General features: G+C 46.1%; 1 protein-coding gene across 1 annotated transcript in view; it reads right to left on the reverse strand.

The window, feature by feature from the left end:
- The window catches only part of VPS8 (VPS8 subunit of CORVET complex), a 118138-nt gene that overhangs the window by 44230 nt on the left and 57011 nt on the right, over positions 1-16897 (reverse strand). Inside the window, exons 18-21 of the mRNA XM_044673221.1 lie at positions 8459-8501; positions 7096-7199; positions 479-560; positions 157-239 (exon numbers count right to left, since the gene is read on the reverse strand). Coding sequence (XP_044529156.1) covers positions 157-239; positions 479-560; positions 7096-7199; positions 8459-8501 — 312 coding nt within the window. The remainder of the gene's footprint in view (positions 1-156; positions 240-478; positions 561-7095; positions 7200-8458; positions 8502-16897) is intronic.

Raw genomic sequence — 16897 nt, forward strand, 5'->3', positions numbered from 1 at the left:
CGGGGGGGGGGGGGGTTGCCTGCGTACTGGGGTCAGAATGCAAGCAAAGACAACCATGAGTGCTGAAGGCCAGGGGGCCGCTCAGAGGGACACCAGCCTTGGCGAGGGGGCCCCCAGGGCCCCTCCCCGGCTTCCCCCACCACCTCAAATACTCACCTGTAGGATTCGCTGCAGGATGGACGGGAGGGCGATGAAGGCCGCCATGCTGTTCAGCACTTGCATGGTCAGAGACTTGAGAGCTGCAAGAGGGAGGGCTGGGATTAGAGAGGGGCCTGGGAAGGCCGGCCCGGCTACACAGCTGGCTGGAGTTTCGCTCAGGAGACAGCAACGTCTGGGCAGTGACATTGGGAGCGAAGGTCCTGCGTTACCCAGCAGAGGGAGGGAGGACGGGAGAGGCCCAACATGCTCAGGGATGACTTCCCGGGAACGGAGGGCCCGTGAATGGGGGGCCCCAGGCACTGCAATCCCCATGGCTTACATTCTGCATGTCGGTGTGGAGCCGATGAACCGGACAGCTTCTGCGGGGCCATCATCGCCTCCAACAGCGGGAACCAGAGGGCCTGCAATGTCACCGCAAACTGATGAGCCTTGGGCTCCGGAAGGGGCCCCCGAGGGCCCGGCCTCCCCCCTCCTCCAGGAGAGCTCCCAATGCCACGCTGCCATGCTGGTAGCGCTCTCTTCAGACAAGCCTAGATCCTGAATGCCTGCATGCTCATGGCCTATAAGAGCCACAGACTACAGAAGATTTAGAATTCATCTCTCCAACTCTCCACCATAAGAGGAGGAGGCTCAGAGAGGGCAGGCAGAATGCTGGGATTAAAACAGAAAGCATGTTTTCTAATGACAACAGTTCTTGCTTTTGAAACAAACTTGAACCCACATAAAGCACCAAACAGGGTGGAATATGTTATAGGGGATTTGAAGGGGTGTTATAAGGGACTTGTTGGGGAGGTAATATGGGATTAGGTAGAATGTAATAGGGAGATGCAGGATATAATATGAGGCAGAAGCTAGGGGTAATAACTGGTAGGATCAGGGAATAAAACAAGACAAGGGAGCCAAGGCTGGAGGTAATCAAGTGAACAGACTAGGTAGTAGGGAAGTTAAGGCAATATAGTGGATGAGGAAGGTTCAAAGATGAAGGATGGCAGCTTAGGAGGTTGGAGAAACAAGGGAATGTCTGAGTTCAGGGAGTAAACACTGAGGTAACAAGGATTGCCAGGGAGAGGATGAACTAATCTAACAGGCAAATAGCAGCAGGGCATACAGACTAGGACTTAGACTAAAGACACACTGAAGGGAAATAGACTGATTGAAATGAACTACAGGCTTTAGTTAATTTCAGAGGAAGGGACTTGTTTTGAAGTTACACTTCCTTCAAGATGGATACCCCCCCCCCTTCCCTCAAACCCAGAGTATGTTGATTCTATTCCTCTTCTTCCCTTTCTTACTAATTAACTAACAAAGTAACTAAAAGGTCTGTTTTAAACACAAAAGGGGTTTATTGTCTTCTCTGGTTAGATTGTCAGGGTAAAAGGATTAAGGAAGCCCTAACAGCTGCTTAGAGAAACCTCAGGTGGGGGAAGGGAAGCAGGAATGGAGTCTGAGAAAGGTTCTGCCTTTACTCAGCTCTCAAGGTGATTTTGAAATCAAAAGGGATTAGGATGATGGCTACAAAACCTCTCTAGATAAATTACTGCAAGGGTAAGGCTAAACTCTCACAGATTTGAACTAGCTCTCTGATTCACTCTCCTTATTCACTCCTATCAGACATTTAGATAAGGGAAATTAAGGTAGGAAATGAGGTACGGTATGAAGATTCAAAGGTTTTACCTAAATTAACAAATCTCAAAAAACACTCCAAAGCTAGGCTAGGTTTTCAATCTCAAGAAGGAGAAGAAGGAGCTCAGCTGGACCCTGGTTCCCTCCACGAGTTCCCAGGTCCAACTGAAACTTTTCCCCAAGATTCTAAACTCCTAACTGACATAAGAACTCAGCCAAAGCCTGCAAAACTGCAATGTCCCCCCTCTCTGTACTACAAACAACGAGCCTACAAACAAATCCTGCATGCTGAAAGTCTGGAGTACGTGAAGCTGAGACCCCAAAAAAGAAAACACTAAATGCCATGAAAGGCCAGGAAACGTCTGGGAGGATGACGAAATGTGGATTTTTTAGCTAACTTTTAAAAATCAAAGGTATTCCTTTTATAATTACATGGATAATCACCCCTTCTGCCATATCACACTCTTCCTAGCAGAACAAGAACAAGGTGATGGAAGTGAATTTCTCTCTCTTCAGTGTTGCTTTGTTTGATGTCATCCCTCAGTGACCAGGAGGTCAAATATTACTGAGTAGATTCAGGTATAGACGAGCCTCAGGAAAAGGAAGTTAAAGAACCAACAAACTAAGGAGACAGGAAACAAGGATTCCACAGCCACTGCCCCCTGGGTGGCCCAGGCAAATTAAGAAACTATGATTGGTTCCTGAGATGTGACATGTGAGTTAGTGGGTGGAGAAACAAGTTTATAAGTTCAGACCAGGAGCAAATCTGGGTCTTTTGGCATGCGCATGGAGGAGCAGAGGGGACCCTTCATGGAGTATAGCTGGAGGTCCCTAATGGTGCCTGCAGATTAGAAAGGTTAAGTACCTCTCTCCCTCTCTCCTACGTTTTCCTCTCTTTATTACTACTACTACTGCTTTGGATTGAATACAGTTATTAAGCTATAACCAGCCTCGTAATTTTAAGTATTACAAAGGGGCAGCGAGGTGGCTCAGTGGATAGAGAACTAGGCCTGTAGATGAGAAGATCTGAGTCCAAATCTGGCCTCAGACACTGCCTAACTGGGTGACCCTGGGCAAGTCACTTAACCCCCAACTACCTAACCCATACCTCTCTTCTGCCTTGGAACCAAAACTCAGTATTGACTCCAAGACAGAAGATAAAGGTTAAAATAGAATAAAGAATAAGAACATGAACTAAAGGCCAAAGGAGGCCTTTATTCGTGCCTCAGATCAAGAAACCAGGAGGACAATTTAAAAAAGGAAGGCAGCTGCCTGGATACCCCAAGACAAGGGGTTTGTGCCCAGCTTCTGCACTGATTTGTGCCACCTGGACAGCTCCCAGTCACTGGGCAGGAAGTCTGGGTTTAACAGTTCCTGCCTCTGCCCCCTTCAGAGATATGATGGGGATGTCTAATGGAGATGATGGACAGATGTAGAAGGGCAACATATACAGAAAGTTTTCTCCCCCAGGTTTAAACTTCATTCCTGATGTGTGGCAGGATCTTTTTATTCCCCAGTTTGAGACACAGCCTCTCCTAGGGAGACAGTCTTGTTCCCTTCCAGCAGGGAGAAAGGAGGGAAGAATTTGGGAAGAGGATGAGATAGATAGTCTGTGAGACCCTCATCCCCCTCCCACATCCATCCTTCTTCTTGTCATTACAGGAGGAAGACAAAGTGATGGGCCTTTCCTGGGGCTTCAAGTTGTGCATCTTCAGAGGAGTTTAAAAAACCCATTTGGATTTTTACAAAGGGGGCCATCGCTCTTGTGTTAACAAGCGATAGCTCGGCCTGGAAAGGCTCCTCGGCTCAATGACAGATCACCAGGCCGGGTTTCCTGCCTCCTCCCCAGAGGCATGTTGAGCCAACGTTAGCAGCTTCACGATTACATCTTTCAGAGAGAACACAAAGATGAAATAAGGTACTTTTGGTGGCGTTTATTCCCCTGGTTTAAAGGACATGATGAATGAGGAGGGAATGGGCCAAAGGGGAAGAGATGATAATGGAGGGTATGGATGGCTTCAAGCCTTCTCTTCAAGGGACAGAGGGAGGGAGGGAGAGAGGCCTTCTGGGTTTGGGAGATGATGGGCTCTCACTAAGCTGCTGCTTCCTGGCATCCCTGGCCCAGTGTGCTCTCTGGGGCTCAATCAAGCCACCTTTCCAAACAGCCCCTCATGAACCAGGATTTGGCCTGGGCCAAGAACATTCATTTATTTTCAAGCCTTTTAACCCCTAAATTGTGTTGAAATGAAGAAACAGGGTGAGGATCTGAGGTTTTCATTGTGGCCTCGTTACTATACTTGTTTCCTGATTAATTATGACGGACGGGGCGTTGTTGCCAAGCTTTCTGGATCTTTAGAGACAATTAGTGGCTCAGTGGACAAGGTAGTAGTCAAGAGGGACTGAGTTCAAATTCTGCTTCAGACCTTTACTAGCTCTATGATCCTGGCAAGTCACTTAACCTCTGTCTGCCTCAGTTTCTTTGTAAAATGGGGAAAATTAAAGCATCTGCCTTGCAGAATCACTGTGAGGATCAAATGAGACATTCACATAGTACTCTGCAAACCTTAAGTGCTACATAAATGCCAGCTATTATCTGTGAAGACTGGGAGGCCAGGGATGACACAGGACAGGTATCTTGACAGGCCAGACTTTCGGTATCACTGGGCAAATGTTGGTCTTATTTGAGGTCTAGTTGCACACCTAAATCTAACATCAGAGAAGGGAAAAAGAAGACAGCTTTTGGTCCCTTGGCACCCAGAGACACCTCAGGCCTTAGGCCCCACTTCAAAGAGCTTTGGTCCATTTTGGAAAAATCACAACTTCACACTGAGAGGTGTACCCCCACCCTACCCAAGGGGTAATTCTGAGGGAAGGAGGTCTGTCTCAGAGCCTCTCCTTTTCTTTGGCCTCTAGGCAGTTGGTAGGAGCAAGAGGAAAAGGAAAGGAGGGCTGGAGCATGAATGGAAAAGACCCAAGTTCAAATCTAGCTGCAGACAGCAGCTGTATGACTTGTGGCAAGTCACTTAACCTGACTCTCAGTTTCCTCAGTTGTAAAATGAGGAGACGCGGCTTCTTCCTCACAGGGTTGTAAGGAGGGCCAAATGAAATAATCATTAGAAAGCCCTTTGCCAACCCTGACGAACAAGATAAATGCTGCCTATGATCCTCCTCTTCCTCCTCACTGGCAGGAGGCTAGGATGGAAGCCAACATGATGCCAGGCTTAGGGTGCCAATGCCCTCTGTAATAAGGGAATTTAAGGCAGGGATGTAATAAGGGGATTAAGCTAGTGGGGTAATAAGGTGGTTGTAATATGGGAACAGGCTAGAGGTAATAGGGAGATTAAGGCAAGGTAAGGTTGCAATAGGGATAAGGCAGGTAAAGGACTAAAGGTAATATGAATAGGGATAAGGCACTGTGGATAGGGGTTTGTGGATCCCTAAGGCAGTAAATAGATAACAAAGATACAGTGGTGAAGGTGGTAGATTGAGGAGGTAGGAGAAGTAAGGGAATACTGAGTTTAGGGAATATAAACACAGAGGTATAAAGAGTTGTAAGGGCAGACAGCTACAGCCTGAGAGACACAGACTGGAACACAGGTTCGAGACAGACACTGAAGGGAAACAGACTGAGCCCTCCAGGCAGGAAGGGCACCTCTACAGACCAAGGTTGGGGCCAGCCAAGAATGGCTTGAAACTGACTAGAGGGCTTCTAGTCAGTTTCTCAGGTTCACAAAGGAATAGCTCAGAGGAAGTATTGAGATTGCACTTCCTCCAAAATGGACACCTCCAACTCCCTTCACGACCCAGGAACAATGTTATTCCTTTTTCCCCTTCTCCCTCTCTCTTATCAATCAACTAATGAACTAGCCAAAGGTTTGATTACTTGACAAACTGGGTTTATTGATTTTAAGGATGATTAGAAGGGATGGAGGGGTACAAGGTAACTCTAACAGCTGCCTAGGGAAAGCTTCAGGTGGAGGAGGGAGACAGGAGTGTGAGACTGAGATAGGACCTGCCTAACTCACCCCCAAAGGGTTTTGTAGCCTATAGGACTAGGAAAGTTGGATACAATGATTCAAGAGATAATTTGTAACAAGGGTAAGCCTTATCTGACTACAGGGAAACTATGTTTACCAAGTTTGAAAGCTAAAACTCCAAGATCCACCCTCCTTTCAAAACCCCAAGAAATTTAGGAAGGGAAAATGATGATTGGAAATAAGGGTGGAGATCTAAAGGAAATAGTTAAGCTAACAGATTTTAAGAGAAAAGCTGCAGAATACAGGCCAGGTTTTCAGTCTAAAGAACAGAGCTCAGTTGACCCTTCTACTTTCATCGAGTCCTCCAGGTCAACTGACTAACCTCAGGATTCTAAACCCTTTTTCAACTGTCAGAAACTCTGCAGTAAGACATTTCAGGGTTGATATGCACCTTTCTGCACTACATTTTGCCCATTTTCTCTTCTAAATTTGCAGCTTGCCACATTTAGTCCTTGCCCTGTCACATGCAGTCCCCCTTCTTTTTGTATGGTTCCATATGAGAACCCTTCACGTTTGTTTTTTTAAATAGTTACCTTCAGTCTTGGGGTCAATTCTGTGTATTGGTTCTGGGACAGAAGAGGAGTAAGAGCTAGGCAGTGGGGGTTAAGTGACTCACTCAGGGTCGTCCAGCTAGGAAGTGTCTGAGGCCAGATCTGAACCCAAGCCCCCCTGTTTCTGGGCCTGGTGCTCTATCCACTGTGCTATCTCACTGTTCCCCTTCAGATTTTATTTAATCAGTGAAGGTGGGCCATATTTGGCACTGGAGCTGTCATCTGCTGCCCCCTGGTCTGGCCCATCATGGGCAGCCAGAGCATCTGGCAGGAGAGAGAAGACAAACACCTCCTGGGCCCCTGACAAGCTGCCCTTTGGCCATCCCTGCTCTGAGCAGTGCCTTATTCATCCCCACTTGGTCCTGGGAGGCAGTTACTGGCTGCAGCCCCCCTTGACCTCCGCTTCCCCCCAATGCCTAGGGGCTCCTTTGGAGGGCCTTGCTTCCATGCTCCCCATATAGGAAATTATGAGAAATTCAGGCCGGGCCAACTGGGCCTGCTTTTCCAAGTCAGCACGAACGACTGGAGGGCTGTGAAGCCTTCGGTGTGAACAGAGAGGCCAAGCACTCCTGCTAATAATGTCAGGAATCCGTTCCTCTGGGAGCACTCAACAGTGATTAAAATCCAATTTAATTAGACTCAGGTGGCTGAGAGGGCAATGTACAAAGAATTAATTCCTTTTCCCCAGCCCGAAAAGCCGGCTCCAGCCTTGGAGACCCTCTTACCTCTCGCTGTTGCTGGTTTAAACTATGTGAATTCCTCTGGCAGAGGGCGATTGTCTCCACTAAGATCACTTCAACATCCTTTAATGAGGGGTCTTCTTTTGCATCTAAATTGAAAAAAAAAAAAGGCTGAACATCTCCAGGGAAGATCACCCTTCTCCATTCTACACCACTAGAAGAAATGCCATTCGTATTCTTTGCAGGGACCCCAGTCACGATGCCCACGTGAATCACAGGAAATTCCATGGAATAATACGGAATTTCCAAATAAAAGAAAGCAGCTCAATGGTATTCCAGGTAAAATCAACCATGTCACTTAGGAGAAGGAAAGCCACTGCTTGGGTCTCCAGCTTGGAGACAGCAGGCCCTCATTATCTAGGGCTGGATAATCCATCAGCAAACAGGCCTTTGGTCGCAGGCTTCCCCCATGGCCTTGGCCAGGCTTCTGGGGCCCGACTCTACTGTGTCCAGGGAAGACAACTCTGCTCTTCTAAGAAAACAGCCTGAGAATGGCGAATCGAATGAAGCCACCACAGACCTTTCCCCACCACAAGCTCCCTGGTGGGTCCTGGGGGGTGGGGTGGGGGGGATGCCAGCGTGCCCTGATGTAAGAGGCCAGCAGAGAACAATGCAATCTACATCTTCCTCTGGGGCCACTGCAGATTCTGCCTGTCCATTCTCCCACCATGAACTCGGGAGGAGGTTGCAAACATATGATGTTTATGGGACAACTGGCTCATGGCTGGACTTCTCAAAATGCATGGCTTTAGGGGGTGGCTCTGTGGCTCAGTGGTTGCAGAACCAAGCCTAGAAGAAGGGAGGCCCTGGGATCAAATCTGGCTTTAGACACTTCTTAGCTGGGCAAGTCACTTAACCCCCATTGCTGAGCCCTTACCACTCTTTTGCTTTAGAACCAATACATAGTACTGATTCTAAGACAGAAAGTAAGGGTTTAAAAAAAAAGTTATCTCAGGACTCTTGGGGGTGACTGACTGGGGAAATAGCTCTTGCAGGATTTCCCTCAAATCTACCAGGTTTGCTCTTTGCAAAGCTTGTGCCCCAATTACTAAAAAGATGTTCATCCATGTGGCAGATGTGATCTCAGGGGGACAGCAGGGCTAGACTGCCTTCGTAAGTGTCTCCTGTGCTCCAGGAAACAATATGGTGCCCGTCCTTAGGAAACATTACCTGATATGTCAAAGATCAGAGAGGGCCAAGAGTGGAATCATCCAAGATTCCCAAGGTGCCTGGGGGGTGGGGGTGGAGACACAGAGGGCATGTGGGTAGGTGGCTGGCAGAATCTGAGACCAGACTGGCAGCTAAGCTTCCAGGATGTGCAGAGAATGAGGAAAGATCAAGAACTTACCTTCGCTTTCCTTTGTAAACTCCTGGAGCTTGCTTTGTAGTCTCTAGGGGATAGAGGAAATATTTCACATTTCTTGTCTCTCAAACATGCCACTTCTTTTTTGAAAAGAAATTTAAAAAAAATTGAGGGTCTGGGTTCAAATCTGGGCTCAGATATTTCTGATCTGCATGACCTTGGGCAAGTCATTAACTCCAATTGCCTAGCCCTTGTCATGCTTCTTTCTTAGAACTGATACTAATATAGAAGTGAAGGATTTAAAAACCTTTTTTATTTTGAATTCCAAATTCTCTCCCTCCCGTCACCCCCATCCCCACCTACTGAGAAGGCAAGCAAAGTGAAACATGAAGTCATGCAAAACATTATTTCCACATTAGCCATGTTGCAAAAAAGTAAGTTTAAAAAAGGCTTTGATGTGTTCTCAGAGTCCTTCAGTTCTTTTCTGGAGGTGGAGAGCACTGTTCATCCTGAGTCCTTTGGAACTGCCTTGGATCACTGGTCTGATCAGAGTAGCCATGTCAGTCGCCATTGATTGTTACTACAATATTGCAGTTACCATGTAGAATGGCCTGGTTCTGCGCACTTCACTTCACATCAGTCATTAAAGTTTTCCCAGGTTTTTCTGAAATCAGCTCCCTTGATGGAGCACGGAGAAAGAATTCAGAACTCAAAATACAAAAACAAACAACAAAAAAAACCCCGAATGTTATAAATAAATAATATATATTTTTAAAAAATGATGGCAGAAAACCACAAGGTCCACTAAGTGAGAAAGGTCAGAGGAAGGGGAAGTGGAAGCTGGAGCCTCTGTTCTAAGAGGCACTGAAATAGGTATTTGCTGACCTGATAACGAGGGAGGTCCACTACTCTCCCAGGGCATGCAGCCAGAAGAGACCTGCCAAGTCTGATGGCTGCTAATTCATGTCAGCAAAGAAAATACGGCCCAGAGGAATCCAGAAAGCGCTGCTCCAGATGAAACCAATGACCTCTGGGGCACAGTGATATTTTCATCATTGCTGACAGCAGAAAGAAGGCCAGGGCTTGAGAAAAGGAAGGTCCTCTGGAGAAGTAAGTGGCCTTGAAAAGATGGGGCTGGGATTTCTGGGACGTGGCTTAAAATAGAGGGATGAAGGGCTTCTGACCAGAGATGGAGTACACAAGGGCCAGGAAGCCCCGATTTGCAGGCTGTTTGACAAATGTACTCAGGGGCATTCTGGACTTAGTGGGATGAGGCCTATGCCTGGTGTGTAGCTCCTGGAAGGGTGCCTCTTCTTCAAAAGGAGGAAGATGGGCCAGAGCAGGGCTCTACACTGGGGAGGGGGCGGGAGTGTCCTGAAGAAGCAAAGGGCTGAAGCAGAGTGGAACATGCTCAGAGGGGGTGCTGTACTGAGTGGCCATCCCCAGATCATGGGCACGGAACAAAGCAAGAGCCTGGCTTTGGGAAACAGATCACGAGCCTGGCGTGGGTAAATGATTCGGCAGTGATGCAGAGGCTCATTAGCCAGACATCTGCTTGCGTTCTCTTCCAGCCAAAGGTAGCTCGACTGCCACCCCGGTGACTTGCCTTAATGAGCATTTCATCCTTCAAAAGGTGGAAGCACCAGAGTGGGGCCTCCTCGTCTGGATCTGAATCTCCCTAGCATGGAAGAGCTGGCTGCCTGGGTAGAAAGGATGGGAACCTTGGGGGAAAGTGACTGTGCCATCACCAGATTTATGGCAGAGAAGGAAAAGATGGCCAGGTCCCGTGTGACACAGAGCATCAAGGACTTCATCAGTGTGAAAGCTTCCTCATTATAGCTTGGCGGTGATTTAATGGTAGATAATACAGAAAGCTTATCTGAGGCTCAGAGTTGCCAAGTGACTATACCACAGTATCAGAGATGGGATTTGAACCCCAATCCTTCTGACTACAGGCACTCAACACCACCTCTTTATCTGACGGATAGATTTGGGGAGACCGTATTTCAAAAGGTTCAAGTAGGATATTCTAATCTAAATTTTGATTTAGGAGAGAGAGAGGTAAGACCCTCAAGAAGGAAATTCTGAAGGTACAAAGAGAAACAACCGTGAGGAGGAGGAAAAAGAGCTGTTTAAAGAGACTGAGGAGGAAGAAGAAACAGGTCAGCAAACTCTGCTGTGCATCCTTGGCTGCCTGCCTCTGTTTCTATCTTCTCTGTATCTTTGTAAAACCCAAGTGTGAGTTGGGTGACCCTGGGCAAGTCACTTAACCCCCATTGCCTAGCCCCTGCGGCTCTTCTGCCTTGGAACCAATACATGGTATTGATTCTAAGATGGCAGGGGAGGATTATTTTAAAACAAACCAAAAAACCAAGCATGGTCCAGCCCTTTAAAAAGGAGCCAGTGAGTTGCTGTATATGATTGTAATGGAATCCTACTGTGTTATCCAACATGGTGAGCAGGATGGGTTCAGGAAAACCTGGGAAGATCTACGTGAACTGATGCTGAGTGATCATTGTACACAGTAACAGCCATATTGTATGATGAGCAATGTGGAAGGTTTAGTAGTCTGATCGGTATAAGGATATAAGGGAATTCTGGGAGGAAGCTTGGTGGCTTGGCATATAGAGAGCCAGGCTCAGAGATAGGAGCTCCTGGGTTCAAATCTGGCCTTACATACTTCCTGCATGACCCTGGGTAAGTCACTTAACCCCTATTGCCTAGCCCTTACTGCTCTTTTGCCTTGGAACCAATCAATACACAGTATTGATCCTAAGACATAAGGCAAGGGTTAAAAAAAAAAGACAATTCCAAAGGACTCATGATGAAAGATGCCATCTACCCCCAGAGAAAGAACCGATGAACCGTGAGGGCACAAGGGCCAGGAACCCCATATTTGTGGGTTGTTTTGCAAGACTACTCGGAGGTATCCTAGACTTGGTAGGACAGGAATGATCCACTGTGAAAGACAATCCAGCAATCCAGGACAATTCTGAGGGACCTACGGCAAAGGGGGCCCCCACCTCCACAGAAAGAAAGAACAGTTGGGTTTGGAATGCAGGTCAAAGCAGGTGCTTTTTCAATGAAGTTTATTTGAATTTCTGTTTTGAAGTTTTGGTCTTGTAGGATTGTTCTCTTACAAAAATGATCACTATAGAAATATGTTTTGCATGATAATACATGTATGATTCAGATCAAATTGCTTGCCAGCCTGGGGAGTGGGAAGAAAGGAAGAGAGACAATTTGGGTCATATAACTTGGGAAAATTTATGTGAAAGTTTGTTATTATGTGTAATTGGTAAAAAAAAAAAAAAATCTTTATAATAGGAAACTCTCTCTCCCTCCCTCCCTCTCCTCCTCCTCCTCCTCCTTCTTCTTCTCTCTCTCCCCTACCCCACTCCCTCCCTCCTTCTCTCTCTCTCTCTCTAAAAAGGCAGAGCACAGAAGAATGAAGATGACTCTTAGAGAGGAGGGAAAATGGTGACCTGTGTAGCATTCTGGAAAAGGAAGGGAATGCAGGCTGCCAAGCAGAGGGTGTCAGCAAGTAGGCCTGTTCGATGGGGAGCCTCTGGAACACCTATTAAAGGGAGGGCTAGTGGGGATCCCAAAGCACCAGCACAGCTGCTGAACGCCAGGATGGGGCATGATGCAGGTGGGATTTACTTTGCCTGCAGGAAGGCCTCAGACAAAGTCTCTCATGCTGCTCTGGTGGAAAAGGCAGTCAGATGTGGGCTTAATGGCAGTGCCGTGACAGGGCTCAGGCTTGGCTGAATGGCTGCCCCGAGAGTGATGGAAGAAAGTCTCTGACCCACCAGGCCGGGGGCGCTTCTGTTCATTAAGGTTTTCATCAGTGACTCAGAGAAGGGCATGGCGGGCACGTTGGGCACAGCTGCCAAGTTTTTAGTGTCACAGCTGGGAGAACAAGTCAAGATGCCAGAAGATCTTGTCAGACAGCAGCTTGGGGGAAATCTGCCCAAGAAAAGTTCCCCAGGAATAATGAAAAGGGCTACACTCGGATTCACAATAGCCCAAGATGAGGAAGCTGAGGCCTGAGGGGCGCACCCCAAACCTGGGGGCTCAAACGGACACTGAATGTGATGGGCCCCATAAAGCCATGGACGTTGATGAGACCAAGACTTCCAGGTCCCAGGACTCACAAGATGGCCTGGACCCTCCCAAACCACCAAAAGAGGAACTGCAATAAAGCAGAGCCCGCAAAGCAAGGAGAAAAGTGGCTGCACTAAGAGTAGAGAAGGCTGACCCCTGACCCCTGACCCCTGACCTGGGGCCCTTCCTTCACACCCAACCCCGCCAAGCAGGGGGCTGTCAGAGCCGGCTTCCTCCCAAGACCCCCCAATCACAGGAAAGCTTTCAGGCCGCGGCAGAGCAGAGGGGGGGCAGGGCACACGCCTGCTCGAGGGAAGGAGCCCCATGGCTGTCTGCGGCTAGTTCTATCCCCCAGATGTCTCTTGTCCCAGAAACTGAGGCTAAACTGTGAAACGAGCCAGCCTGGGAGAAGGTAGAGACCTACTGCCCAGGGAAGAGCACCAGGAGGGAAGCAAGAGGGAACAGCAATAAAGCCTCGGCCTAAAGTCAGGAAGACCCGAGTTCAAATCCAGGTTCAGACACTTACTAACTGTGTGACCCTGGGCAAGTCACTTAATGCTGTTTGCCTCCGTTTCCTCATTTGTAAAATAAACAGGAGAAAGAAATGACAAACTGTAGTATCTTTGCCATGAAAATCCCAGAAGGGGTCATAAGGAGTCAGACATGATTGAAATGACTCAACAATGACAAGTGTGCCAGGCGCTGTGCTAAGCACTTTACAAATACTATCTCACTTAATCCTCAAGACAATCCTGGGAGGAAGGATATTATTATCCCCATTTTACAGAGAAGAAAACTGAGGCAGGTAGTGGCTAAATGACTTACCCAGGGTCACACTTAATGCCTAAGGCAAGATTCAAACTCAGATCTTCCTGGCTCCGGGCCCACTGTTTTATTTATTGTACCGCCTAGTCTCTAAAGAAGAACTTGTGAGGGACTTATGAGAAAGAAAACGAGCCACATTCAGGGGAAGAACTGTGGGAGGAGAAACACAGGAAAAACAACTGCTTGAACATATGGGCTGATGGGGATATTATTGGGGATGTAAACACTAAACAATAACTCTAGTCCAACTAATATGGAATTAGGTCTTAATCAATGATACATGTAAAACCCAGTGGAATTGTGCATCAATTAAGGGGGGTTTGGGGAGAGGGAAAGAACATGAAACATGTAACTATGGGAAAATATTCAAAATCAAAATCAAAATCTAAAAAAAATAAAGAAGTTATCAGAAAGTGATGGATCGGGGGGGGGGGGGGGAGGCCATGATAAGGTAAAAAGACTGAAATTACAAAAAAATCTCAGGAGGAAGAAAACTCAATTAAAGACCTCGAGCATAAACAGCTAAACTAACAGGGAAGATACTAACAGCAAAAGGGAACATGGCCTCCAGATCAAGGCAAAGAGTTAAGGCGTCTATGAATAAATATTTCAAGATGAAGGGAAATGAATAAACACTCAATAAGACCTAGGACCCTGAGGACTCTCTAGGAAGCATGGAACCTGAGGAAGGTATTCCTGACGGGTTTAAAAGAGAAATCAAAATGGTGAAAGCAGAATTTATGGCCAGTACAGCAGAAATAATTAGCAGAAGAGGAAAAACTTGACTCTAAGGTGGCAAATCCAAGAAATAAAAACAAGAAAATCTGATTGGGACTACAATAAAATGGATGTGAAGGAGAATCTGGAAGAAGAGAGGTGAAAAACAATGTTAGAAGAATGCATGGTTTCCATTTAAGCAAAATGCATTGGTCTTGAGGACAAGATGCATAGAGGCTGCTTAAGGGTTATAGGTCCCCCAGAAGAACAAGACAAGTCAAAAAACACCATAACAAACAATACAAGAAAACTGCCCCAGACTTTGGAACACAGAAGACAAAAATGCTGATCAAAAGAATCCACACATTGTCTCTCAAAAAAAAAAATGCCAAGCCACTTAGTGGTTAAATGTAACAATTCCATTGACAAATAAGAAATTCCAAAGTGACCAGGAGAAAGACCTTCAAATATAAAGGAAAGAAAACGTGAATAACGCAAGACTACTCTGCACCCACCAGACACTGTAAGAGGGAATGGAATAATGTTCCAAAGAGCAAAGGAACTCAAGATGCATTCCAAGGTGACCTTCCCTCAAATCTGAACCTCATCATAAATGAAAACAGAATTCAATAAAAGAGGCATTGAAAACATTTCTGGAAAGAAAATTGTATTTCAAGAGATTATTTGCTTTTCAAACATGCCATAAAGAAGAAATAGGAGAAGGGTAAACAAGCATAGCATTCATAGATAATAACAAATGACAACAGAGAGACCATGAAAAACAGAAATCAAAGAGAAGTGACGGTGGAGAAACATTGCTGGGCCTGAAGCACCACACGCTAAATCTTGTAACACCCTGCCCGGGGGTGAATCACTGCATTTTTTAACGGGACTAAATTACAATGTGGGAGGGTGCATCAAAGTGGGGAGAGGAAGATGAAGACAGGAAAATTTAGGTGATGTACCCTGATGATGTCGAAGGCTAAGAAGGAAGGGAAAAGTCATTCTCTTTTTTCAGGAAGAGAACCTACAGGAGGAAGAATGTAGAGAATGAGACGAGGGGAAAGAAGGGTGAATCTTGCTTCATTGGCTGGCCCACAGCAAACATTTAAAGAATGCTCCTTGATTTGGGGGTATGAGGGAAGGGAGTGTGCCTTCTTCATCTTTGTGTCCCCATTAGCACCAGCAAAGGTTTGCTACAAATATGCATTAAATGAGTGCTAGTCTCATTTAATAGTAAATTCCTAACATTTCCTTCTAATTTCCTAAGTGATCTGGTTCAGTATCGTACTGAGGTTAAGGTACCTCCCCTGTGACATGATGGAGGTGATTTCTCTGTGTAATTTTTATTCTTGAGAAATAAGAAGAGAAGATTTCTTGTACACAAGACAAATTTGTACAGACATACCGGTCATGGTCTGGAGACAGTGCTCGTGTATTGTCACCCATGAAGCCTCTAGCCACAGCCATGACCTTGGCTAAGAGTCAAGTGTGTGGGGGCAGAAGAGTATGAATTTACTCAAACATACGAACACTCAAATGAATATCTGAGTGTTGCCCATCATTTTGGCATCTGAAGGATGATACAGAGTAGGCTATAAGAAGACCCAAAGTACAGTATTCTCCCTGTGACCACTGTCAGCCTTTGTGGGTCTAGGGTCAGCCTGGCAGTCAATGGGAGGCGGGCACAGTTCAGAATGGTCACAGGGAGAGGAAGGTCCAGTCAGTCACTAGTAGGGCACAGAAAGGCATCTAATCCCTACTGGTATGGAGGAGCCAAGGTGACAAGACCCTGGATCCTTGAAAAGCCTGGGAAGGCTGCCCATGGGGCTCTCTGCTTAGCTTGATAATTCCAGGGCTAGAAGGGATCTTGGAATCCACCTTCTTCCTAATCCAAGTAGGCCCACACAGAGTCCCCAGTGGGATAAGAATAAATTCCAATGGAAGACTGCCAGAGGCAGAGAATCTTTACAGCCTGCAAAATGCATTTTAATATAAAATATGACCAGACCTAGGAAAAAATATTACAGGCTGCTAAGAAGAAGTCATTCAGATACCAAGGAACCATAGTTAGGATAACACAGGATATGGCTGCATCTACATTGAAGGACAGGAAGGCATGGAATATAATACTCTGGAAAGCAAGAGAGCTAGGTCTACAACCAAGAATTAACTATCCAGCAAAGCTGACTATATTCTTGCAGGGGAAAGTATGGTCATTCAACAAAATTGAAGACTTCCAAGCATTGATAAAAAAAAAAAAAGCAAAGACTTAAGCAGAGAGTTTGTTGCTCAAACACAGAACTCAAGAGAATCACCATAGGGTAATTAAGAGAGTGGGGGGAAGGAACAAAAAACCAAAAACCAAAAACCTTTTTTTAAGGGACCCAATAAACTCAATTGACTTATATCCCTATGAGAAAAGAAGATTTTTTTTTTAAACCCTCACCTTCCATCTTAGAGTCAATACTGTGTATTGGTTCCAAGGCAGAAGAGTGTTAAGGGTAGGCAATGGGGTCAAGTGACTTGCCCAGGGTCACACAGCTGGGAAAAGTGCCTGAGGCCAGATTTGAACCTAGGACCTCCCATCTCTAGGCCTGGTTCTCAATCCACTGAGCTACCTAGCTGCCCCCCAAGAAAAGAAGATATTGGTAACTCTTAAAAATTGTTATTACCAACAGGGAATATAGAAGAAGTATAATTAGAGGGAACAAGGACAAACTGTATAGGATGAAATGTCAAGATATATGTATGTATATATATAAATATATATAAAACTAGAGTTAAAAAAAAGGAGATAATATTAAGAGAAAGAGGAAAACAGACAAAATTTAT

The sequence above is a fragment of the Gracilinanus agilis genome, chromosome 4 (genome assembly GCF_016433145.1).
Source record: "Gracilinanus agilis isolate LMUSP501 chromosome 4, AgileGrace, whole genome shotgun sequence".
Taxonomy (NCBI): domain Eukaryota; kingdom Metazoa; phylum Chordata; class Mammalia; order Didelphimorphia; family Didelphidae; genus Gracilinanus; species Gracilinanus agilis.